The sequence below is a fragment of the Heterocephalus glaber genome, unplaced genomic scaffold (assembly GCF_053883595.1).
Source record: "Heterocephalus glaber isolate CG9 unplaced genomic scaffold, H.glaber_assembly_v1.0 deba00000818, whole genome shotgun sequence".
NCBI lineage: Eukaryota > Metazoa > Chordata > Mammalia > Rodentia > Bathyergidae > Heterocephalus > Heterocephalus glaber.
Window position 1 is genome coordinate 1,469,541 of NW_028258164.1, and position 27,644 is coordinate 1,497,184.

Consider the following 27,644-nt stretch of genomic DNA (forward strand, 5'->3'; position numbering starts at 1 on the left):
ATGTGAAAAAATTAATATTGTTAATATTGTTCCAATAGTTGATTTATTTCATCCTTAATCTATTTCTTCCTCTCTCTTCTGTGCTATAATTTTCCAAGTCTCTTTAACTTACTCTTTTTTGCTGGTTTGCTTGTCTGAGCTGTTTTCCTGACAGCACTGCAAGCCAGGCAGCAGTATTTCTTCAAGGAGTAAGGCAGGGATGGTGAACCTTTCAGAACTTTCAGTGATACAGACGGCCCACTGTGGTGCACGTGTCAGAGGTTTGCCACCGGGGGGCTAAAGTTTGATTTCTTAAGAGTGAATTTTCACAAGTTTATAAATTTCCATTCTCAGGGAAAAGTTAGCTATTTGTTTTGCCCTATTTCCTAAGGAATATTTGTTCATTGAATTTTTTAAAGGGTTGTAACAAATTATGAGATGTTACAAGTATATGGGTTAGATATACTTCACTCAAACTAGAACTTATTCAGAATTTTAGAAAAAACAAAATATTCTCTTGTGTTTTGGGATTGTTATTGGGTTGTTATCACTAAGAAAGTATTTTCGTGTAATTAGTGTGCACTCTTCTTAGGAACCACGTAAAGGATGCATACATAATTTACTGTGACTATTTTTCGTGTCTCTATGAAAGAGCCACACCCTGCCTTAAAAGAACCCATACCATAGTATATTCTTGCTCTGGTTTTCTCATAGTCTGAAATGGCATGTGTGTTTTCAGCAGTTTTTGTTGGCCTAATGAGTATAGGAAATGAGTATATAGTAACTTCATAGCCCCTAGAAAATTAATTGCTTATATGAAGTTGTCCAAAATGTTGAGAATTGTTAGAAATGATTGAATTAATATGACTTTTATTTATTGTTAAAGACAGATCTGGGCCGAAGATTTAGCTCAGTGGTTCCGCTGCCTGTTCGATCCCTGGTACCAAAAAAACAAACAAACCAGACCTGACCATATATGTCTGCCTCCTCTCTCTCTTTGGAGACGAAGAAAAATAATAAGAAAAAAGAAAGAAATCTGTAACACTGGAAAATAACAGTTTTCTCAGAAGATAGGAGATACCTGCATACTTCTGAAAGAAGCAAAAAGTAATGACGGGTGAAGCAGATGAGAACTGAGAAAACTACATGCCAAAGTACTCAGGAAGGTGCTACAACAAAGGAATGTTCTGATCCAAAACAATCTCAGAATCTGGAACTTAAAAAGTCAGGGCAAAAGGACAGCTGAAAGTTGGAAGGGAGAAATAGTTAAAAGCTATACAATGAACACCCGTCTCCCTCTCCCACCCAAGCCCACGCTCAGCCACCATCGTGCTTCCGCTGCCTCTCTTTCCTTTCGTCCCCAGGAAATAGAGGTTATTTCTTCTGGAAATAGCAAAGACGATGTAAAGGAAAAGTAGTATTCCATCGTGGACACTTATGTGTGGTGATAAGCCCCCCTCATTCAAGCTGTTAAGAAGTTCCCCATACAATGACAGATTCTTTGTTTAATCCTGAAGCAAAAGGTGCCAGTCACCAAGTCCTGCCAGCACAGGGCTTCAGTCCACCCTTCCTTTTTTTTTTTCTTAAGATCAATACTCAACCAAAAATCATTTTCATAGAAAATTAGCATATAAATAAAAAGCCCAAGATAAAAAATTGACAACATGTGAAACACATGTTGCTTGGGTCAGAAAGCCTTAAACAGAAAATGTGCATTTCATATTCTCAGAGAAGTGAAAATATATTGCCCCAATAAAGAAAGAACAGAATAATCATTTTAAAAATCAGAAAAGAAAGAGTTCTTGGAAATTAAGATGTTGGCACAACTTTTAAGAGTTGATTGTGTAGAGGATAAATCAAAACTGTGAAAATAGTGCAAAAAGAGCAAATCTAACAGAAGTTTCAGAAAGAAAATGGAGGTCAATTATCAGAAAAGTAATGTAAGAAAAGTTCTAGCCCTTTAAAACTACAACAAATGTCTCACAAGCAACATGGAGGGTTTAAAAGACAAGGGAGCAGTGTCCTCAAAAGTTCTCAGAGAAGAGGACTTAGGGTAGCACTCAGAACTTATGAAAATAAAAGTTTATGTAAATGTGATCTTTCAAATATCTTGTACGATAGATCTTAGCGTACAGTTTTTTCTTTTTGCATTGAGAAAGAATGACTTCTTGTTGACATGTTTAAATTTTTGAATTGTATTTTGGAGCCATTGTTACATGAAAATACAGGTTACTTGGCCTTAAGCACTATGGTACTGTGACAGTTAATCTGATAACCAAGCCAGCTGTTATGTGGCCATTGGGCAAGGAGTTTATACAGTGTGAATTTGCTGGACAAAGGGATGAGTCTCATTCCCAGTGGGACACAGCATGGGGAGGTGTGAGGTGTCATCACACTACTCAGAATGCTGTGTGATTTAGAACTTATCAATTGTTTATTTCTGGAATCTTTCGTTTAGTATTTTCAAACCTAGTTGACCATTGGTAGCTGAAACCATGCAAAGCAAAATCATGGACAAAGGGGAATTACTGTGAGCATAAAAGTATATGCCACTAAAATGCTTGTCCTACGGAGCAGGACTTGGTGGTAAATGGCACAGTGGGTATTTTTGTTTTGTTTCACTGTAGAGATATTTGGGAGGAGTGAGACCATGCTGCTGTGCTGTTTTGTGGCTTCTTCTCTTTGGGCATCGTAAGTAGATTGGCGTCTCTGATTTAGAAGCCATGGGTCATAGGGAATTATTTCTGCTATGCAAATCTAAACAGAATGCATCTGTCTAGGAGCCTGTCATAATTTACTGAACATGTAGTGTTTAAATTATTTGTTGATATTTACCAAGTACTTATTTGTGTGATAGTTATTGAGTTATCCCATTTAATCCTCAGTCTTTCCCTAAGGTAGTTGATAGCACCCTAAGGTATTGATAGTCCCATTTACAGATAAAAAAACTGAGATTGAGGTTGAGATTTAGAGGTTAGGTAAACTTCAGGTTTATACATTTAATGTGTGGTGGAACCACTTCCTCGCTCGTACCCATTCTCCTTTAGTCTCTATACATTTTTATTCCATTTATAAGTATTTTCTTTCATGATTGTAGTGGAAGATTCAGGCTGATTTATATTTATTTTTAAAATATTAGTACAGTATTTAAAATATTCCACTTGCCATTTAGAATTGCTGATTTCAGATCCAATAGCAAATTTTAACAGACAGATTGCTAGACATTAATACATCAGAAGTTAAGATCAAACTTTCAGATCCAATAGCAAATTTTAACAGACAGATTGCTAGACATTAATACATCGGAAGTTAAAATCAAAGTTCTAAGTCTGGGTTGGGGTTATAGCCCAATGGTAAAAGTGTGCAGCATGTGCGAGGCTCTATGCTGGACTCCACTGCCCCTCAAAGAAAATTTAAGGTTTTTTTGCCATTAAACTTTTTTTTTTTTTGAGGTACTGGAGATCAAACTCAGTGCCTTCATACTGAGTTACATCCCTAGACATGTATATGTATATTTTTTATTTTTTGAAATTTTGAGGGTCTCACTAAAACGTTAAGTTGCCCAGGCTGGGCTTGAATTTATGAGATTCCTGCCTCAGCTTCCCGGAGTGCTGGGATTATACCTGTATACACAGCTAAAACATGTCTTTTTTACTGAGGAAAATATCAAACCAATATTAGATGTTTCAGAATAATGAAGCCTTAAACCATTATCCAGTTTACGCAATTATCAATTCATGGCCTGTCTTATTTCATCTCTGTCCTTCTACCTGAGTTATCTATCTGGGTTACTCTGCAAAAAAGAAAAAAAATCTCAGACGTTATTTAATTTTATTTGTATTTGAGCAAATATCCCTAAAAGATAAATATTCTTAACAGAAAACAAACCACAACATCATCTTGCCTAAAGCAGTAGTAATTCCTTCATATAAAATATTTAGTCACTGCTTAAATTTTCTCAATTATCTTCTTTCTTTTTTGCAATTTGTTTGAATCAGAATCAAAATAAGGTCCATAGGCTGCAATTTGTTGTTTGCTGAGACTTTCTTAATATTATAGACAAGCTCTTTCTCTCTTGTGTTCTATTTACAATTTATTTGTTAAAGCAATGTTTTTTCTTGTAGAGTTTGCCATAGCCTGTATTTTGCTGATAGCTTCCTTATATTGTATCTCTGTCCTTATATGTTCCATAAATTGTCATTTATGTTTAGAGGCTTGATCAGATGTAGATTTATTTTGGGGGAGGAGGGCTTGTTACTTCAGAGAGATTGTCTCCTACCAGGAGGCACAATAATGTCTGATTCTTTCCTGTTTGTGGTGTTACAGTCGTTAGTGATCACTATATAGCTTCATTATTTTATTAGTGTTTTCAAGCCAGTATTCTAATGCTTCCATTTTAGTATTTCCTTTTTCATTTACTAGCTAAAGTAATTCTATGAAGAAATATATTCTTTCATCTCTATTTTGTTGATAGAGCTTGTAGCAGTATGGTTAAGATACATATCTGATGTTTTTCCCCTTTACATTCAATTTTCAAATTAATGAGTTAGTTCCTTAGCATCTGCAAAGAGGACTAGTTTTTTTTAAATAACATATGCATTTGTAGATTTAAATATGTTTGACACGTTTTATCTTTTGCTGATGTAGTAATTCTATTGATGATAAGATTGTCTGTCCTTGGCTAATAGGAGTTCCTCAGTTGGCTCCTGAGCCTTTTTGTCACTGCATCAGTAGTATCTGATAGCTTACTGATAATATGAAAGTGTTCAAAATGCTATCTGAGGTTGAATGTTTGTTTGTGTGTCTGTCATTTACATTGGCTTTTTCAGGTCTTATCAGGTATTTAAGCTTTCACTCGTATTTTTCTTTTAGGGGGGTATGAGGTATTTGTTAAGGATGACCATTTTTCTGTCATGTTTGCAAATGTCTTTTATTGAATGTTTTTTCCTTTGATTTAGTTTTTTAAAAAACTTTAGTTTTACATTTTTGTAGTCATAGGTTTTTTTTCCTTGTTCTTACCAGCAAGTTATTCTTTATCACTACCACCACCACTTCTCCCTTTTCCTACCAAAAAAAGAAAAAAAATCTGGCCATTTGATTGTTATCATCCTGTTAAAATTTGGCATTTGTGTGTATTATAACTCTTAAGATTCACGGGAATCAAATTTAGTTAACATTCAGAAGCAATGATATGTCAGGTACTTTACATGTTCTCTTCTTTAAAGGTCAGGACAGGAGCTGTCTTTTCTCCAGTATTGTAAATAACTTACATGTAAAAATATAGATAAAATAGCCTCTTCTTATAACTGTAAGATATATATTACTTTGCTATGAGTGTTTTTAATTGTAGTCCATTGTAGAATTTTGTTTCATATTTATATGTTGAGTCTTCCCCTCTTCCTTAATTATAGAAAATAAAGTGGATCTTCCGTGGTTGATATGAATTATGGACTACAGATCTATTGTGGAGAAATAAATTGTGCAGAAATAAATATCATCACCAGCATATGAAGACTAGGAAAATGCTCTTGAGTATTGTTATAAATCTGTGAAATTACGTGAATAGAGATTATTTTTCAAAATAATGGGGGAAAGAGCAAGAAGCACAGATAGTGATCAAGAAAGTAAGACCACCAGACACTCCTGTTACTATTCATCTGATTTTGGAACGACACCCCAGTCCTCTGGTCAGTCTTCGCCAGTCCACCCTTCACCTGTAAATATTAGGGGGAAAGATCCTAAGAGACAAGTGTCAGATAACCAAGTACATCACCAAGGTAAGTATTCTTTTGAAAGAGCCCAGTGGAGCTGATTTACATTTTGAGTAGGCTGTAGTTTTAAAAATGTATATAAATATTGTTTATGGATCTATGTATTACCCTTTTTATATTCAAAGTCACACAGTATACAGAAGAAGGTAACATAAGGGTGCTCATTTCATTTTATCTTGTTCCCAAATAAATGTGTGCCTTGGCATCTCAGAGGTACTTACTGTAAAGGTAAAATCAAAACAAAACCTATAAAACAATTCCACTTGTTTTTTAAAAGCATTAAAAGGCACAGATAAAAAATGGTTAAGGGAATTTTTACAGATTGAGTAAAATTACTTACCCTAGGCAACACAATACTTACTGTAGAGGTTAAAATTAAACCTAGGAATGAAATTTGGGACTTGGAACTACCAGTCTAATTTGTTTTCTATTAAACTGTGTTATGAAGCAGACTTTGTTATTAAAATGTGACTATTCTGGAAGATATTTGGCTACATAATGTTCTGTAAGTCTCTTGTTCATTTTAATGAATCTCCAGTCCAGAAAACCCTATTGTACTGAGTAACAAAATATGAAAGGTCTATAAGAACAGCATAGGAAAAGAAACTAATGGATGATGATAGTATACATTCATAAATACAGACAGTTGTAAGAGCAGCAGCTGTGATTGCTAAGAATAGGCTGGCTGCAAGGCAGTGAGTGGTAAAATTGGGGCTGAAAGGAAAATAGGCTACATCAGGAAGTACATTTCATCCTGTGCTAATATAGTTTATTGACTTTCTGTTTCTCTGAGGAATAGCCATTGAAAAGATGTGAGCAGAGGTACAGTATAATTAAATTTGCTTTTATAAATATTTACTTTAAAAGTAATATTTGTACATTAAAAACTATAAAGAATATATATGTAATGTGCAAATGTTACTTTTTAAAGAAAAATTTATATACATGTGTATATATTTTTAATTCCTCTATTGACAGCAGCTCTTGACACCACTAATCTAGCTCCTCAGGGATGCCCATATTTCTAATAATTGAGTGCCTTTCTTTTCTTTTTTTTTTCCAAGCATGATTTCTTCCTTTTCTTCTTTTTTTTTTTTTTCCTCGTTTTTGGACGTTTCCTCCAGATCTGTCACTGAACATTTCTCATTTCAATTTTTTAGTTGACAGCATGATTTTAAACTTCTGCTATACAATTAAAGACAAATATATCTTAAAATTAAGCCTTAGAACATGTCTGTTGTTTCTAGGAAATAATTTGTGTACCTAAGATATTATTGGTAAGGAATACTTTAATTTTCTTTCTACTTTCCCCCAAAGTAACTGCCCACCCAGTTAAGGAATCAGAACTATGTAAGCCTTACTTTATTAGGGAATGTAATTGAGAAAAGTCTGTGAAAAACAGTTTCAGCATCGACCAGAAAATCTAAATTACTGTCTTCTCTCTGACTTGTACTGTTTTCTGCTGTGCAATGTCTTTTGAAAGAATTAAAATCTGTGCTAATTTGTCTACTTTGACCAAGCAACAGGACTGAACTGATATCTTTCTTTGAACACTAATTTCTCTTGGTTAAAATGGCATCACCAGTGTAAACTGTGGAGAAAACAAATGTGATTAAAGTAGCATCTTAGACCCTTGAATTTGTGGATTTGCATTTTTAATAGCAAATCTGCCTTTTCTTATTTTCAGTATATTTTATTTTTTCAAACAAAATTGATGCTCTAGCAGAATTTCTGTGTATAATAATAAAATGTAATGAGGGATTTTGGTTATGCATTTTTGCATATTATATATTTAGCCATTCCTTTTTAAATCAGTAATTTGAGCTTATCTTGATTTTTTGTTAGATGAGTAGTTTATTTTTACTACATTAAAAAATCATATTTCATTTTTAACACCTGAAGTAAGAAAAAAATCAATCTTTGCCCACATTTTTGGTGGTGACTTAACAAGGGGGGAGATGAAAAATGAGACAGACAGCAATCACTTATTTTTCTTCTGTTAGCACTACATTTCCTCTTGATAGTTTCAGAAATAAAAATGAGAAGGGTAGGTGAGAAATATTTTTTGATTTTAGGTTAATGGTCAGTTTGTAGTCACATTAATAAAACATGCTAAAAACGTTCAGATTTTTAGGTTGTTAAAAAGTTGGTTGTGGAAACCTTTCGTATCTGACTAAATAGTTGAATAAAGTATTAGTGAAGAACTTTTACCCTTATTTTTATGAGTTTTAATTAAGCTGTAGCTTTTCAAATGAAATAAATTACTATTTCTATGAAATCTTATTTTCTGAGCATTGTAATTTTATACATTAAAAATCAGAGATTTATTAGCATGCATGAGGCTCTGGTTCACTCCCCAGCATAGAAAAATAAAATCAGATTCGGAACAATTGCCATTCATCTTCATATGCAATAATTTTTATGTATAAAGTTTCTGTCATTCTAAGACAATACCTGTTGTGTAACCCAAAACCCTGCTCAGTTATTAGGAAAAAAAGAAAATTGAAATAGGAGACACTCTAAATTCAAAATTACATTCTAAAGCAGCGTTGTCCAGTGAAAATACGGTTCCTGTCAAAAATGTAAGTTTACATAGTTTTACATTTTCTAATAACTATATTTAAAGAAAAAACAGGTGAAATTAGTTTTAATTTATTTAGCCCAACATTTTTGCATTTACGCAGTGAAAAACACTGTGAACTACTTTGCATTTTTAAAATCAACAATTCAAAATCCCGTGTGTGTTTCACAGTTATAGCATTATCTCAATTCAGACTAGCACATTTCAAGTTTCTCAGCCACATGTGGCTAATGTATAACATGTTTCATAGTTTCAGTTAGGCATTCCTCCATTTCTTTTTATCACCACTTCCTTTCAAGTATTTAAGCATTTATAGAGCTGGAAATCCAAATCAGTGTATATTCAAAACAGCATCTATAAAACCTTTCATCTTTTTAATGAAACTTTAGGATGTCAAATTGTAAAAATTGTTATTTTCCTTGTTGTTGTTGTTATTATTATTATTATTTTGGTACCGGAGATCGAACTTGGGACCTTGCCCTTGCAAGGCAGGCGGTGGAACTACTGAGCTAAATCCCCAGCCCTTCCTTGTTATTCTTTACATAACAAACCAGGTATCCATGGCTGTCAAAATACAGAAAGTTTAATCTTTTTTATTTCTTCTTTTTCTTCTCTTCCTCTTCAACTCTGGAATGTATTTCCTCCTTGATAAAATGCAGTGACCTTGGAGATTAAGTTCATTATACCTAACTATGGCAGACCTTTAGGTGCCTCTTTTAAAAGGCAGGTGCTCTACATATTGAGGCTTAACTTCAGTGAACTTTTAGTAAAAGTAAAAACATTGCAATATTCTGAGAAATGTTGTGATTTGAATACACTTTTAAAGATTTCATATATTTATAATTTTAGGATGTGATTTTTTTTCTAGTTCTCAAATTATGTCAGCTGTTGATTTGAACAACATACCAAAAAAACTCCCTGCAAAAGCATTAGAAACACACCTGTACTGCCATTTTCCATTTTCAGTTAGCTTTCAGAAAAACCTACTTATGTATGTTGTGTTATCCTCAATCTGTAGATCGGGAAAATAAAATTGGAAAAGCTTAATTGAATTGTCAGAGAAGTTGCTAAGTGGTAAGTCTGAGTCCCAAATCTTCTTACTATACAATATTCTGTCATCCTGCCTCCCCAAATAAAGAAAAAGCTGAAATTAATTTAGAAAAAACATGTACTTTTACATTTCAAGTAACGATCCCAACTACCTAGGCCCAAATGACTTGATTACCACAATGCTTTATCCAGTGTTTATTATACACCATGCTGATAATCCCCATGTTTGAATTCTATTTGCCATCTTACCTATAAAGTTAAACATGGCTAAAACCTGATACTGCCATGTTTCAAAGCACTATAGAATAATTTCATATAAAATACTAGATACTACTTTTGATGGATCATAATATTCTCAACTTTTCTTAGAAGGTCCCCAAACCTTCTCAATAGAAACATATTAAGAGCTTTAATAAACTGTATGGTTAATGAAATATTATAAATCCCTTTTTAAGTCAAAATTAAACCATATTGTGGAACCCCTTGTGTTTGAATAAATAAAATTACACTTTACAGCTTTCACTTTCTTATTACTGTTTCTTTTTTAGCCCCTAGGAAACCAAGCTCTAAGGGTGCACCAAACAAAAAGGGAGCCCGAGTGGGATTTCGTTCCCAAAGCCTCAACAGAGAGCCACTTTGGAAAGATCCTGATCTTGTGACAAAACGGGTTCTTTCTGCAAGATTGCTAAAAATCAATGCTTTACAGAATGAAGTGTCTGAACTCCAGGTCAAGTTAGCTGACCTGTTGAAAGAAAATAAGGCTTTGAAAAGGGTTCAGTTCAGACAGGAGAAAGTCCTGAATAAATTTGGAGATGCAGAAAATGAAATCTCACAACTTCTAGCTCGTCATAACAATGAGATTACAGCCCTCAAAGAACGCTTAAGAAAATCTCAAGAGAAAGAACGGGCAACTGAGAAAAGGGTGAAAGATACAGAAAGTGAACTATTTAGGACAAAATTTTCCTTACAGAAACTGAAAACGATCTCTGAAGCTAGACACCTACCCGAAAGAGATGATTTGGCAAAGAAACTAGTTTCAGCAGAGTTGAAGTTAGATGACACGGAAAGAAGAATCAAGGTAAAATTTTGGTGGGTTCTAATTGTGCTTTCTTGGGTGGTTTCTCATTGGGCATTTCTTGAGCTCATATTAAACAGCTATTTCCATTTGGCTTTTACTTAGAAATGAAAATACTGTTAGTATTATCTTTCTGAATAAGAAATTAGGGAAAAATAGGGTCGGGGATTTAGCTCAGTGGTTCTGCCGCCTGCCTTGCCAAGCGCAAGGTCCTGAGTTCGATCCCTGGTACCAAAAAAAAAAAAGAAATTAGAGAAAATTTAAGATTGTAAATTTAAGAGCAAGGTGCTAAAAATCACATATTAATAAGTCATATGTTGATGAATGAATGCTTAATTCTCTAAATCTTAGTTATTTGAGGGAAATAATCTATTTGGTTATCTGATTGTTTCTCTAAAATTCAAAATAATACTATAGTATCCCTAGTACATAAAACTGACCTTTTGGGGCGATTGTATGAGAAATCCCATGTGAATAAGCCTTTTTAAAAAAAATTTGCACACTTATGGCAGGCTAGTTAGAATACATAATATATCATCTGGGGAAGGGTGTGTCCCTACTTTCCAAAATAAAAACTGATAAAAAGTGGGTGGGAATATACTAAGTAACTAGTCCAAGAATACAGTAGCACTTTTTAAGAAACTCTTTCCATCGAGAGCCGAAGGAAGAGTCCTATTTCATGACTTTCGCATAGGAAAAGTATAGTAGATACAACTTACTGTCTAACAAACAAGAGCCCTGAGTCAGATTCTGTTGCTTAGAATTGACAGGTACTTTGGAAAGCAAAAGTAGGGAAAAAGTATGGAGATAATGTTTGTCGTGAGAGATGTCTGAGCACAAGAAGCTCAAAACCATAAATAAATTGAGTTTATGCACTATATTAGGTGTTTTTAATACATAGCAGGTTATGCTACTTAGTCTGTACATTATGCCATGCCCAATATACCTGTGTCATGTCCAGAGGCAGTGGCTTATTAAGTGTATCAAGGTATATCAATGGTCAGGAAAAGTGCCTAGTTTATTCTCCAAATTTTAAAATCATTATCTTCTATTTCATGTCACAGAAGATAATCCTTTTATATTGGTTCTACTAGCAGTCTCCTCAAAGTAAAAAACATAAGAAGACTTTTTTTATAAGGGTCACTTACCCATGAAATGGGATAGGAGTGGGTACTAGAAGCAATGATCACCATAAATGACAAATAACTGACATTTTAATTATTTTTTAAAAGGAAATATAGAATGTACCACATAATAGATTTTAAAATTAGGAATGAAGACTGTAGAATACTAATTAATACGTAATTCCTGATGGGGATATAAACCCATCTACAGTGGTAGCTCGGGTCACAAGCTTAATGCTTGCCACGATTCTGGATTGGATGAAAACTGGATCAAATTTAATGGTTAGGTTCAATGTTGACCTTAGGAGGAAATTTAGTTTGGTTCTTATCCAATTCAGTTTGTGACCAGAATCAGGGAAAGAATTAAGTTTGTGAACTGAGGTACCATGTATAGAGAGAACATGAAATTGCAGTGCTTTCACCCATGTACACACATGGACTGCAGTTCTCTTAAGATCACATTCACAGCAGGGCCATAATTCGTGTGTTCTGCTGTTAGCCAGCTCTTATTTAAATTAGATTGTCAGATGTGATATAGCTAACACCAGTGTACAGGCTGCCTGATGGAACAGTCATGCATATACCACCAGTGGTTCAAGCTGGCTGGAACGTGTTATAGCTGGTTATAAAGGAGTTGACAGTTTGTGGGGTTGGGGAGAAAAAAATAGAGCTAAGCCTGTGGATTCAGAGTTGTAAAGGGATGTAACTTATATGGCTGCTCATTTGGGGGCCTGAAAATCAATCATCTGTAATGATGTGTTTGAAATAGCCATATAGTGTCTTACGGTTTTTTCCATGTTAGATTTTTTAAAGTTTTTTTTGTTTTTAACTTTTACTTTTTATTTGAGTTTATTGTAGATAGACACACAGTTGTAAGGAAATTATATAAAAGATCCCATGTACCTTTTACTTAATTTCTTCCTATGGTAACATGTTGTATAACTATAATACAATATTATAATGAAGAAATTGGTTTTGATACATTGATACAATTCATCAGATTTACTCAGCTTTCATTAGTTTTGTGTGCTCATGTAAGTATGTAGTTATAGGCAGTTTTTTTCTTTCCTTTTTGAGACAAGGTCTCATGCCATGTAGCCCAGGCTGGCTTTAAATGTGTTATCCTGCTTTAGCCTCCTCCTAAATAGAGAAATTACAGGTATGCGCCACCACGCGAAACTAGTTATATGTAGTTTTATCACATATATATAGTTTCATATGACCATGACCACATTCAAGATACAGAATAGAGTCCTTTGTGTTATGTTTCTATAGCCACAGCTATCATCCCCTTTCTTTAACTTGTGGGATCCACTAATCTGTTCACCATCTCTATAATTTTGTCATTTTGACAATGTTATATAAGTGGCATAATACAATGTATGTGCTTTTGGTGTTGGCACATTTCACTTAAAAATATTCAACCAAGTTGTTGCATATGTCAGCAGTTTCTTTTTATTTTTGAGTGGTAGTCCACTACATAGCAAGACCCTGTCTCAAAAACAAAACAAAACTGAACAACAAAATTTTGACTACTCTAGGTTCTCTGCTTTTCCATATAAATCTTAGTATAATCTTTTCTATGTCTACAAATACCTTTCTGTAATTTGTATAGGGATTGTATTAAATGTAGATTAATTTTTGGATAATTGATATATTTTACTATGCTTAATCTTCCAAATCTTACTATGTCTTTGATTTCTGAATGCTCTCAATTCTTTCTAGGTTAGCTTACTTTTAAGCTTTTATTTTTAAATCTCAAAGCTTCTGTTGTAAAAATTGTTTTTGCAAAGGGTTGTGAATATTTTATGCACACAAAGAAATGACTTGGTTTTAGAAGTTTACTCTCAAATTACAAGAGTATCTAGTTTATAAACTCTATACCTCAAAGTTTGATTAATAGATCCAAACTGCTTTCTTTCTATTGTAATTGAAATTATATTAGAATCAATATTTACCATGCAATTAGGAGGATACTTCTCTTCAGTAGTCTTCTGCTGTCACATCCTACTCTTTTCTGAATAGTAGTAGGGTGTGATAGGTGAAACCCAATTGAGGATAATTATTCTCTACTCTTCACCTTGCCTTTTCATACTTCCTAAACTTTTGGCTTTTAGGAAGCCACATTATGTACAGTTTTATCTTTCATAATCTCAGCAATCAATCCAGAATTTGATATATTTACTGTTGACTTTCTTATTTTGCTATGGAATTTAGCTGTTTTTGTATCTCAGTTTTTTAAATATATCAACACTGACTTTTTTTTCTAACTGGGCAATAGTCTTTGCCACTAATCGGTTAAGGGACTAAGGTAAGAAGAGCTTGATTGCAGTATTCAATTTTGCAAATTAACTAAAACCAAGAGAATCCTGGATATATCTTGAAATTGCTGTAATATCCTAGTAGTACTCTTCATAAATTTTGTGCTGTCTTTTCTAAGAATGGCTGTCTAGGCTGAGAAGGTGGCTTCAGGCCTTCTGTGGTGCCTGGCATGTCATGGAGCAGCTCTTCAGGTAACATCTGGCTGTTACTTCAAATTAACTAGAGTAGAAAATCAAACAGGCCCCTGCTCTCTTCTTCTTCCCTCCCTACTGGGCCAGCACAATGGCAGAAGCTGCATTGGGTGCCAGTGAGAGATAATGATGGTGGCAGAAGGCATCTCAGGCCTTTGGGGCTTGACTCTGGGTTGGAGCTTTCTGAGGTACTGGCCCTTCAAGCCCTAGGCATCAGGCCTCAGCGCAATGGGGTTCTCTGGCATGAAAGGCTGAGGCTGCAAAGTCCCCCAGGAAATGCTGTTCAAACTCCTACTGGATGTGTGGCCCCCTCTGGGCTCTAGCCTGGTCTGAGGCCAAGAAGAGGTGGCCCAGGAAGCTGGCCTGCAGCCCAGGGTCCCAGCACAGCCTCACTAACCCTGAGCATTGAGATGGACTCCTGGATCATCCCCCTGAGACATGGGGGCCCTTTCGTTGATGCCTTGGTGGATGATCCCTATATGATGGGGTAGATAGCTTATGCCAATGTGCTGAGTGACCTCTATGCCACTGAATGTGGCATCACTGAATGTGACAACATGTTAATGTTACTTAATGCCAGCTAGAATATGAATGAGGAAGAGTGAGAAGAGATAACACCACTCATGATCAAAGGGTTCCAGGATGCTGCTGAGGATATGTATTGACTTATCCTTGTCACATTATTTTCCTGTTGTTGGTTCCCTTTCTTTTCCCTCTGTTTAATTGCTTGCCTTGCCTAGTGCATTAATTATGTTGGGATTCATGGAGATGTTATCTCTTTGCAGAATATCCTTCCAAACATTTTGGAGTGTTGGTTTCATAGTTATAAATTGCTTCAGGTATTCTTTGTCATGGAAGTATCTATTTCTTCATCAATTTTGAAAAATAAACTTGTGGGGTTCATCAGTCTGCATTGAAGCTTGTTTTCTTTTAGGACTTGAAATACTTCACTCCAAGCTCTCCTTGACTTATGGTTTTGTGTTGAGAACTCTGCTGTGATTTGATGGGCTTTCTGTATATGCCTTGGTGTAGATTTTTTAAAAATAATAGCTAATTGGAGTTCTATGTGCCTCACTTATCTGTATGTCAAATTCTTGGGAAATTTTCTGCCATTACTTCTGTGAACAAGCTTTTAAAGTCATTTGTACTATCTCTTGCTTTTTCATTGACTCTAGTCAACCTTATGTTATCTTTGCATCCTCTGCAGTTGTTGGATTAATTTTTCTTGGTCCCTTACTATTTTTAGGAAATCTTTCTTTTGATAATTGCTAACCGTAAACCTGTCATTTAGATCTGATATTCTGCTCACATTGGTTCATTCTGCTGCATATACTTTCAATAGAATTTTTAATCTCCTGGATATCTGTTTGAATCTATTTCATGGATTCCATTTATTTCCTATGTTGGGCATTCATGGTTTCCATCATTTTCCTAAGCTCCTCTTTTTTTTTTTAATCTGTATCTGCTCTAGAGCCACTAACCATGTCCTTCATTATGGTCATCATCTCTCTAGTTATTGGGGAAATTATTTGTAATTTAATTTTTCCAGAGCTTCATTCATCTCCTTTGTTACTTCCACTGTCATCACTTCAGAAGGTCCAGGTGGGTAGCTTTCGAATTGTTCCTCCTCATTCCCTCCTACGTTTGTCTTTGGTGAGCTAGAAGTCTGGGATTGTGTCTTGCTTTCATGTCTTCTCATTTTTTAAATTTTTGTTGTTGTTGTTGTTTAATTCCTCAGTTGATGCTTATAAATTGCTTATGGTAGGTAGCTTTATTGCTAGTATGGAGAACCTCTCAGAGATGTCTTTCAAGTGTAGCTGGCTTTTGGCTTCTGAGTCTGTTGCAGGATCCTGCCTCTTCAATTTATTGGGGATGAGAAGTTGCTGACTATTTCGCCCAGCCTCTAGTTCTTTGGCACTTGCCTATAGAATTGTTTATGACCCTCAGGCCATTTGAGTCTTGCCATACAAGCAAGAACAACTGATTAGAAAAACTAGGTCACCTAGGCTAAAGTAGTACAATGAGTCATAACCATAGCATCAAACACAGCCTAGAAAATGATAAACTGTGGTAGCTATTCATTTTCTACATTTAACTACATGAACAAGATTTGTAGATCTTTAACAAAATCTAAAACATACCAGAAAATTGCATACCGCAAATATCACTTCAATATGGTGATTTTTACCCTCAGGGGAGAAAATTTAAAAGGGGTTAGGGGAAAAGTAGAGAAGTAGAAGAAGAGAAAGAGATTAGAAAGAAGGCTGAAGAAAAAGGAAGATTACACAGTTTGGGAAACAGGTGAAGAAAAGGGAAAGAAAGAAGGCAGAAACAGAAACAAGAACAGAAAAAAACAACAAAAAGCTAGAAACTGTTCACACTCATAAAAACAAGAACAAACAAGAAAAAAAAAGCAATGAAATGAAAAATTTTTTTAAAATGTCCACTTTGGGGCATGTCTCTGCTATTACTGGTAGACAAAAGGGTTAGACAGAGCCCAGATCTGTGTTGATTGATCTCATCAAGCTAGCAGTAGAATTATGACAGGGTGGTGGATAATTACTGCAAGCCTGCCCTTTCAGCTCCCCTGAAGTGCAGGCTGCTTCTGGTTTCTGGCTGTGAGGCTGGAACCTGAGGTGTTCAACCCACAACACTCCGGGTGCCTCCTGCCATCTTAAAATAGGCCCTCTGACCCTGGGTATCTCCCATGGCTGTGCCTCACTCTGTCACTGGGAGCTGCTACATGGAGCCAACTTGTGGCTGTTCTGTGTCCTGAGTTCAGTTGGTCCTGAGTTTCATTTGGCAAGCAATCAATTGCCCCCTTCTGGACATGCCTGAACTGTACTGGAATCACTTACCAGCCACTTTACCATTTACTGCTCCATTCTACTCATACATTTATCCATGAAGGCCTCTGGGGTCACTACTAGTCATCATGCCTCTGCAGGTTTGAGCCATCCCTCCCACACCACAAACTGGGGCTCAGGAAGAAAGTGCTATTTGTTACCTCCCTCTTCTGTGTTGAGGTCCCTCTCTTCATTCCCCTCGAGGGCTCCAATTCTTGTTTCAGATCCTTGCTGGGTTCGGAGACCTGTTGCTCTCCTGCTTCTCTTCCCCACATTGCTATATTCCATTGTCTGGACTTCAAATCTCAGTGAGACTGTTCCTCTGCTTCTCACCACTCTGCCATTTCCTTGAAATCCTTTAAATATATATTTGTATGATTATTTTTTACGATTTCTGGAGAGAAGATATTTACAATGAAATTATGAAATCTGTGGTTGAGGTATAGTTTATAATGATTTCAGAAATTAAAATTTTCAGAGACCTTAGAAACTATTTCCTTATCAGACTGAGATAAAGACCTATTCCAACTTTCTTTGGGGTGTTTATCATGTATAGGTGTTGGACTTTGTCACATGCTTCTTTTGCATTGAGATGATCATGTGGTTTTTGTCCTTGGTTCTGTTAATGTGGTATATTGCATGTATTGATTTGCGTATGTTGAACCATCCCTGCATCCATGGAATGAATCCTACTTGCTTATGGTGTATGACCTTCTTGATGATTTGCTGCATTTTGTTTGCCACTGTCTTACTGAGGATCTGAACCTATGTTCTTTAAAGAGATTGGCCTGTAGTTCTTTTTTTGATTGGGTTCTTTTCTGGTTTGTTATCAAGGCAATGCTTGCTAGTACTAATTAGTTCAGGAGCATTGATTCCCTTTCAATTTCATTAAAGAATTTGAGGAGTAGTGACATTAGATCTCCTCTAAAGTTCTTATAGAATTGAGCAGTGAATCTCTTGAGGACCTGGGATTTTCTTTTTTTTTTTTGGTACCGGCGATCGAACTCGGTTCCTTGTGCTTGTGCAGCAGGCAGCGAAATCACTGAGGTAAATGGCCAGCTGGGATTTTCTTAGTTGGTAGTTTTTAAAATTATGTCTTCAAATTCATTGACTGATATTGAATTATTTAGAATTTTTATATTTTCATTTATCTTTTGCTGTGCAGAAGCTTTTTTGGTACCGGGGATTGAATTTAGGTCCTTGAGCTTGCACAGCAGGCAGCAAAACCACTGAGCTAAATCCCTGGCCCTTCATTTATCTTTGATAAGTCATGTGTATCTAGAAATCTATCCATTTCTTCAGAATTTTCCATTTCATTATGGATTCTCAAACTAGGTACTGATGATCTGGATTTCTGCAAGATCCATTGTGATTTTGCTTTTTTCATTCCTGATTGCATGATTTCTGAGGTTTTTTTCTTTCTTTGTTTTGATAAGGTTGGTTGTCTTAGTTACTTTTACCTCATTGCTACACTACACCCAAAGCTCATGTTTTGTAGAGGTTTCAGTTCATAATTGGCTGGCTTCAAGGCATGGTGGCATGGCAGAGGGGCATCTTAGAAGATAAATAGTTCATTGTGGGCAGAAGGCACCAAAGCAGCAAAGCAATGAAGAAGCAGCAGCAAGTGATTACAGCAGCTCTCTTTCTGTCCCTTATATTCTATCCAGGCTACACATCCTTAGAGTGGGTAGCACTCACATCCAGGGCCTTCCTATTATGCACACCGAGAACTATGCCAAACAAATCAGTGGACTAATTTAAAAATCACACACTCATAATCTAGCTCCTCTGAAAACCTCCACCTATGACTACATGAGGCTTTGGGGGAACATCTAGACAAGCCATAACAGCTGGCTATGGGATTGTCTATTTTACTTAATCTTTCAAAGAACCAGTTCTTCAATTCATTAATTCTTTGTATTATTTTTATCTAAGTTGCATTAATTTCTGATCTTTATAATTTTCTTCCTCGTACTAGCTTTGGGTTTAGAATGTTCTTCTTCTAGAACCTTGAGGTTCATCTTTAGGTTATTTATTTGAGCTCCCTGTGTTTTTCTGATGTGAAAATTCACCACTATAAACTTTCCTAGTAGGCCTGCTTTCATTGAATCCCATAGGTTCCAATATGTCACACTGGCATTATTTAAATGTAGAAACTGTCTTAATTTTTTAAATTTCATGTATGACTGACCTATTGGCTATTCAAGAGGGTATTATTTAATTCCACATATTTATGTAGTTTCCATGGTTTCTTTTGATTTCCAACTTTATTCATTAATATGCATGGAATAATTTGAATTCCTCTCCATTTACTTAAGTATGCTCTATGAAGTAGTATGTATTCTCTTTTGGAGAAAGTCCTATGTGCTCCTGAGAAGAATATGTATTCTGTTGGTGGTGGCACACTCTGTAGATATCTATTAAGTCCATTTGTTCAAAAGTTTGGTTCAACTCTGGTATTTGTTGATTTTTTTGTCTAGTTGATCTGTCCATTTGTGAAGGAAGGTGTTGAAGGTCCTCCATTATAATTGTATTAATACTTATCTGCTTTTTCATATCCATTAGTGTTTGTTTCATGTAGTTGGGTGTACCAGTATTTATTGCATACATATTCATGTTGTTTTCTCTTCCTGTTGAATTGTTCTCTTAACTAATATGTAGTGACTTTCTGTTTTTTTGGTTTTTTGGTTTTTTTGTTTTTTTGGTACTGGGGATCGAACTCGGGACCTTGTGCTTGCGAGGCAGGCACTGGAACCACTGAGCTAAATCCCCGGCCATGTAGTGACTTTCTTTGTCTCTTCTGATCAGTCTTGGCTTGAAAGCCACTGTGTGATTAGAATAAGTACTGCTGCTTTTTTCTAGGTTCTTGTTGCATGGAGTTTTGTTTTCCATTCTTTGAATTTCAGTTGATGAATTTGTTTTTGACTTAAATGTGTTTCTTGTATGCAGCATGCTGTTGAATCTTGTTTCTTGATCCATTCTTCCAGTCTTCTTCTTTTGGTTGTTGAACTGAGACCATTCACTTTGATGGTTATAACTGATAGTTACTAACTGATCCTTGTCATTATTTTACTTTCCTGTTGTTGGTTCCCTTTCTTTCCCTTCTGTTTAATTGCTTGCCTTACCTGATGGATTAATCCTAGTGAAAGTTTTGGAATTGTTATGTTCATTGTCTTTCTCAAAAAATTCTTGAGAATTTTTTGCAGTGCTGGTTTAGTAGTTATGAGTTTCTTCAGGTGTTATTTATCATGGAAGTATCTTATTTCTCCATTTTTAAAATATGATTTTGTGGGGAACATCAATCTGGATTGGAGGAGATTTTCTGTTAGTGATTGAAACATTTCCCTCCACATTCTCTTTGACCTAAGGGTTTGTATTAAGAAGTCTGCTGTAATTCTGATGGGTTTTCCTTTGTAGCTCATTTGTTTCTTTTCTCTAAAAGTTTAATATTTTGTTCTTGTGTTGAATTTCTGGAATCTTGACTATTATATCCCTTAGTGTAGTTTTTTTCTGATCATGTCTATTCGGAATTCTATATGCCTCATTATGTGTTTGTCAAATTCTTTTTCCATGCTTGGAAAGTTTTCTGCTCCTACTTCTGTAAACAGAGTTTTTGTGCCCTTTGTGCTATCTTCTGATTTTCATTGATTCCAGTTAATCATAGATTAGTCTTATTTGCTTCATTTCACAGCTGTTGGATTGATTTTTTATGGTTCCTTGGTATTTTTAAGGAATCTCATTTTTTGATCACCAATCACAATCCTGTTTTGTAGGTCTGATTTTTTTCTCCTCACATTGGTTGATTCTGCTGCATTTACACTATGTCCCTGATTTACAAACATTAAAGCTGTGAACTTTCACAAGTGTACTGTATAAGACTCACTTTGTCAGTTTACGAAAGAATCCAGCTTACAAATAATTCTGGAACAGAACTCATCCATAAGTGAGGGATTTCCTGTACTTTCAGTAGAATTTATAAACTCTTGGATTTCTGTTTGAGACTGCTTTATGGATTCTATTTCTTTTGTATGTTGGGGATTTATGGTTTCCATGTCTTGCCTTAGTGCCTCTAGTTTTTTTTTTAAATCTGTATTTACTCTAGATTTACTAATCATTTCTTTTATTATGGTCATGAAATCTTTAATTAGCTGTGCAATTATATCTGGTTTAAATTGGTCAAGAGTCTTATCTGTTTTGTTACTTTGCTGCTACTATTTCAGAAATTTGGGCTGTGTAGCTTTTGCTTTCTTCCCTCCTGATAGCCCCTGGATTTGCCTTGTGAGGTGTTAGGAGCTTTGGGGGGCATTTTGCTTCTATGTTTTCTTATTTATTTATTTTCTTTCTTTCTCTTTCTTTCTTTCTTTGTTGAGGTTTGCAATTGCTTATGGTGGGTAGCTTTATTGCTAGTATTGAGACTTCTTTAGGTGTAATGACTACTTTTCAGAGATGTCTTCTAGGCATAACTAGCTATTGGCCTGTGGGTCTATTGCAGAATCCTACCACCTCCATTTATTATTGCAGCCTGTTTGGCCTCGTACCCAGTTCTTTGGTAATGGACTATAGTATTGTTTATGACCCCCAGATAATTTAGGTATTGGCATATAAGGAAAACCAATTGTTTACAACTATGTCACCTTGGCTAAAGTAATACGATCAGCAATAACAACAGTATCAAGCACAAACTGAATAATGACAAACTAGAATAACGAACACTTTGCCACCTTCAACCATACGTAAAAGATCAGTAGTGATAGAACAAACTCTAAGACAATTTAGATAATTATATACAGTAAACATATACTCAATAGAGCAATTTTATCCCCTTTCACAATAGAGCAGTATTCACTGGTAGTATATAGTTAACTACATACAGATTCATAAGGGTAAATAGTATAGCTATGGAAGCATGAAGAAAAAAGATAAATATGAAAAAGCGATGGATGTTGTGAAGAAGATGGTAAGATTGATGTAAAAGGTCCTATTAAGGAGTAAATTAGTAGTATTAGATAATAGGAACAGGAAAAAAAACTAGGAAAAGGATAAATACTGTAAGAGAGAGGAAAAGAAAATAAGACAAAATACTAAGGGGACAAGTTGAAAGAGATAGCAGGTAAAGAGAGAGAGGAAAAAAAAGACAGGACCTATTCAAACAAATAAAACAAGGTAGGGGTGGGGATTTAGCTCAGTGGTTCTGCCACCTGCCTTGCAAGCAAAAGGTCCTGAGTTCGATCCCTGCTACCAATAAATAAATAAATCAAGGTAACATTAAATGGGAGGGGGGCAAGGAAATGGACAGTAAAACTCCAGACTCCACCAAAAGAAAAAAATAGTAAAAATCAAACCAATAGAGGAGCAAAGAAAAAAAATGTGTTAAATGAAGGGAGAAGAAAACAAAAAAGAAAAAGTTCCTATATTTCCAGAAGAGTGTTTTCTTTCAGGTTCTGCAGTCTTTAATCTTACAAGTCATGTTTCTCTGGGCCCTCTTTATAGTCTGTGGGTTTATGTGGAGGTTTCTCAGTTCAAGGGGACCCCTCTGTAAACTCTTATTGATTGCAACTGTCCAAGCTGGGGCTTGGCTCAGGAAAGATTGGGGGATTAGATTCTGGGGTTCCTGATGTGGATTCTTGCTGCTTGAGGACCAATGCTGGGTACCTGATGTATATTCTAATGTCCATTCGCCCAACTGCAGAGACCAGGTTGAGACTCATGTTGCCTCAGGACACCCAAGAAAAGTCCTAGGTGTGCCCAGGACTAAAGTGGGGAGATTCTGGCCAGCCCAGTGAGGGCATAGGGTGTGTGGTTGTGTCTTATGGGTGTCCAGAGCACAGGACAAGTCAACACATCTTTAGCCCTTGCTGCTAACCCAGCAGTGGACTGGCCTAATGCTCTGGATAGGGACTCTGCCTATGTGCAGGTAGAGACTCTATTGTGCCAGGGTGAGGGCAGTCACCTGATGCTGAGTGGGTGCTCCCACAGGTCAGGAGCACCAAGCAGAGACTCACACAAGATTGGAGCTCCCTGTAGAAACCCAGGTTGCCCGGGACTGGTGATAGATGTCAGACAGTCTCTGGCTGGTTATGAGTGGTGCAGGACCATGGGAGCTAGATGTGGACTCAAGGGAGCCTAGAGCACTGGGTATGGACTCAAACCAGACCAGCATTAGCACTGTGTGCCAGGTGAAAGTCTTAGTTGGCATGGGACAAACTTGAGGCACCAGGCAGTGACTTGGGCGTGTTCAGGGTCCAGTATTGATGACTACAGAAACAGGCAGCATTCACTTGTTTATCCTCTGAGTCTGAAAGGGGTTGGGGAAGGAGCCTCTCCTGCCCCTGATCTCATGTGCCAGTGAAAATGCTGCCAGACTGCAATCTGCTCAATGTTTGGAGAGAGGATGATGGCACAAAGGGGCTCATATACCCCCAGTCTATCCTGTGAGACTGGAGTCTGCCATGCTGCTTAGATTCCTCCAGCTGTATGGGAGGTTCTCAAAATGGCTGCTCCAGGACAGGCAAGGGCAGGGCCCGGTGGACTAGCCCTGGTGGACTGCCTCCCCTCTTTTTAACTCCTATGCATCTGTTTTGTTTGATATACAAGTATTTTCTTTCAAATTGATTCTTTGTATTAGGGTATATGTCTCTCCCCTGCCTAAGTTACCTGTGTTTCCAGTTGATCTCTGAGTTTCTTCCATGTGGTTCCTTTACTCAGCCATGTTGCATTTCCCTTCTCTGTGTGACTTTTTTTTGGTGGGGGGGTACGGGGGCTCAAACTCAGGTCCTTACGCTGGCACAGCAGGTGGCGAAACCACTGAGCTAAATCCCCAGCCCTGACTTTTTGAGGAGGAATCATCTCTGAAATTTGTGTTTTATTTTTTTTCAGTGCTAACCATAATAAGTACTAAGTGTTGGAAGACAAAAGTTCAGAGTATGGAAAGGCTTGCGAAACTTGTTTTAAAGATAACAGATTTTGTTAAAGCAGGAAGAACAAAGCCCACTACTTAGGACAAACTTGTGATGCACACAGAAAGAACAGATTGAATTATAAGTTTGGTTCTGTCATGCCTAGCTCAAAGCTGATGAAGCAGTAACGAGCAATATATCTTTATTTCTTTTATAATAAGAAACATCTATCTCATAGAAATGAACTCAGTCTCAAGATTCAGTTGAATTCAACCCCCAGAGACTGAAGAACGCTGCAAATGTGATTTTTCAGAGCCTCTGTCTGAGTACTTTAGGGAGTGAGAAACACTAGGAGGGGTAAAAACGAGAGAAGGCACATACCAGTGTTTCAAAAGTAGGCAAAGGGAAATGTTAGAAATTATGAATTAGTAAGCCTGATGCTAGTCTATACCAATTTTTGAACATGTTTTGGGAAATAGTGCTCATTTATAATTATCTTTTTAGTGTTGCTAGAGTAGTACATGAAGATAAGCTATATTTACAATATTCTCCTATGTGTATATACTTTGTACAGTATACATCTATATTCTATATATCAATGCCCTAATATGCTGTATGTACAGTATATATTCTATAGTAAATACAATAAATCTCTAATGATTGTTTTCTAATAGCAATGTGGACTGGTTGAAAATATTAGCTTTACAATTGGAACTGTAACTTTATACAAAGGATATAGATAAAGAAACAGCTGTCAACTTGGACAGAAGGTTTCTAAGTGTGTGCTTTGGGGTCCCATCTTAAGCCCTGTCCCTTTTAGTTTATCATTTAATTTGAACAGGCTCCTAAAAGGCAAGAACAAGTCTTACTTGATTTGTATTTGCAACATTTGACACACCGTCTGACATAAATTTAGTGTTTCTTAAAACAACGGAGGGCCGGGGATTTAGCTCAGTGGTTCTGCCACCTGCCTTGCAGGCACAAGGACCTGAGTTCGATCCCCGGTACCAAAAAACAAAATAAAACAATGGATGGATGGAATGAAGCAGCACTCATGACAGGTTCAGAAATAGGACGAATGGCTAATTTGATAGAAGATGACGTCAAGACTGAATTTATCTTCTTAGGCTCAAAAATCTGACCCCAAATAAGCAAGATAATAAGATAACTGTTATCAGGTTAACTGTTAAGTCTTTTTTTTTTTCTATTAAATTCTTTCATTGGTACATTGTAGGTATACAACACAATTACATTTCTCATTGGGAATTGTACCTTTACATAATGCATCTTGGTTCTTATTATTTCCCCATTCCTAGCCCTCCCTCCACGCCCTCCACCCTTCCCTATTTACAAAGACTTTATTTCCATTCTTTCCATTTCTCATCATTTTTTCCTTTCCCTTCTTTCCTTATCCCTGCCCCTCCCACTACCCCTACCCCTTTGGACCTTTTCTTCCTATTTTACATTATCGATTATTCATTCTAATAATTGGTACATTTTAAGTATACAATATAATGGCATTCATCATTGGAAATTTGCACCTTTACATAGTCTCTCTTGGTTCTTATTTTTCACTCTTGCCCAACCCTCCCTTCAACCCCTCCAGTCCTCCCTAATTACAAAGATTTTGTTCCTATTTTTCCATTTTCTCATATTAATCCCATTCCCTTCTATCCTTTCCCCTAGCCCTCCCACTTCCTTCCCCTTTGCCCCTTTTCTTCCTATTTCACATTACCTATTATACATTTAGTCCTTATTTACACTTTCAGTTTCTCACACCAGAGAAACTATTCAGTATTTACACATGTGTGTCCTATTTATTTCACTTAAAAGTATGGCCTCAATGTGCATCCACTTAGCTATAAATGTCTCTAATTTCTCATTTTTTATGGCTGAGTAGTACTCCATTTTATAAAAAACCCCACATTTTCTTTATCCAGTCTCCAGTGGATGGGCATTTGGGCTGTTTCCAAGTTTCAGCTATTACAAACTGTGCTGCTATGAACATGGGTGCACATATATCACTGTGGTATGATTCTTTTAATTCTTTGGGGAAGATCCCCAGCAGTGGAATAGCGGGGTCAAATGGGACTTCCAGTCCTAGTTCTTTGAGGTATCTCCATACTGATTTCCACAGTGCTTGCACCAGTCTACACTTCCACCAACAGTGGAGCAGGGTTCCTCTTTCCCCACAGCCCTGTCAGCATTTCTTATTGGTTGATTTCATGATAGCAGCCATTCTTTCTGGAGTGAAGTGGAATCTCAGTGTTGTTTACATTTGCATCTCTCGAATAACCAGTGATGTTGAACACTTTTTCATGTACTTATTTGCTATTTCTACTTCTTCGTTTGAAAAATGTCTGTTCACTTCAGGTGCCCATTTTTGGATTGGGTCTTTAAATTTGGGAGGTCTGATCTTTTTAAGTTCTTTATAAATTCGAGATAGTAGACCTTGGTCTGAGGAAGAGCAAGTGAAGATTTTTTCCCACATTGTGGGTTGTCTCTTCACACTGCTGGTGGTTTCTCTTGCTGTGCAGAAGCCTTTTAAAAAGAAGAGATCCCACTTGTTGATTGTTTGTGCTAGTTCACGGGCAACTGAGGTTTTGTTCATAAAATCTTTTCCTACACCAATGTCTTCAAGGGTTCTACCTAACCTCTGTTCCAACTGGTTCAGAGTTTCTATTTTAATATTTAGATCTTTAATCCATTTAGATTTTAGTTTAGTGCATGGTGAGAGATATAGGTCTAGTTTTAATCTTTGGCAAGTGGAAGCCCAATTTTTCCAGCACCATTTATTAAAGAGGCTATCTTTCCTCCAGTGAGGGTGTTTGGCTCCTTTGTCAAAGATAAGATGGCTGAGTGTGTCTGGCATTGTTTCTACATCTTCTCATCTGTTCCACTGTTCCTCAAGTCTGTTTCTTTGCCAGTACCGTGCTGTTTTTATCACTGTAGCTTTGTAGTATAGTTGCAGGTTGGGGATTGTGATACCCCCTGCCATGTCTCTGCTACATAGAATTGCTTTTGCTATTCTGGGTCTCTTCTTGCTCCAAATGAATTTTTGGATTGTTTTCTCAAGGTCTATGAAGTATGCTGCTGGGATCTCAATTGGAATTGCATTAAATCTATATAGCAGTTTTGGAAGTATGGCCATTTTCACTCTATTAATCCTTCCTACCCAGGAGTAGGGGATGTCTGTCCATTTTCTGATATCCTCTTCAATCTCTCTTTTCAGAGTGCCATAGTTTTCAAAGAAGAGGCCTTTGATTTCTTTTGTTAGGTTGATTCCTAGGTATTTCAGTTTTTTGGATGCAATTGTGAAAGGAATTATTTGCCCTATTTCTCTCTCAGTGAGTCTGTCGTTGGTGTAGAGGAAAGCTATTGATTTTTGTGTGTTGATCTTGTAACCAGCTACTTGACTGAATTTGGTTATTAAGTCTAGAAGACTTTTGGTGGAGTTCTTGGGGTCTTCTATATAGAGTATCATGTCATCTGCAAATAATGACAGTTTGACTTCTTCATTACCTATCTTTATTCCTTTTATTTCTTTCTCTTGTCTAATTGCCGTGGCTAATGTTTCCAGAACTATATTGAACAAGAGTGGTGATAGTGGACATCCTTGTCTTGTTCCTGATTTGAGTGTGAAGGATTTCAGTTTTTGACCATTTAGTATGATATTGGCTATTGGTTTTTCATAGATGGCTTCTATCAGTTTGAGGTAGAGACCATCTATTCCAATTTTTTGTAGGGTTTTTATCATAAATGCATGTTGGATTTTGTCAAATGCTTTTTGTGCATCTATGGAGAGAATC

At 36.4% G+C, this 27,644-nt stretch overlaps 1 protein-coding gene across 1 annotated transcript in view; it reads left to right on the forward strand.

The window, feature by feature from the left end:
• The first annotated feature begins 5,562 nt into the window (after positions 1-5,562).
• The window catches only part of Lca5 (lebercilin LCA5), a 40,979-nt gene continuing 18,897 nt past the window's right edge, over positions 5,563-27,644 (forward strand). The window contains exons 1-2 of the mRNA XM_004863975.4: positions 5,563-5,756; positions 9,930-10,459. Coding sequence (XP_004864032.1) covers positions 5,564-5,756; positions 9,930-10,459 — 723 coding nt within the window. The 5' untranslated portion in view covers position 5,563. The remainder of the gene's footprint in view (positions 5,757-9,929; positions 10,460-27,644) is intronic.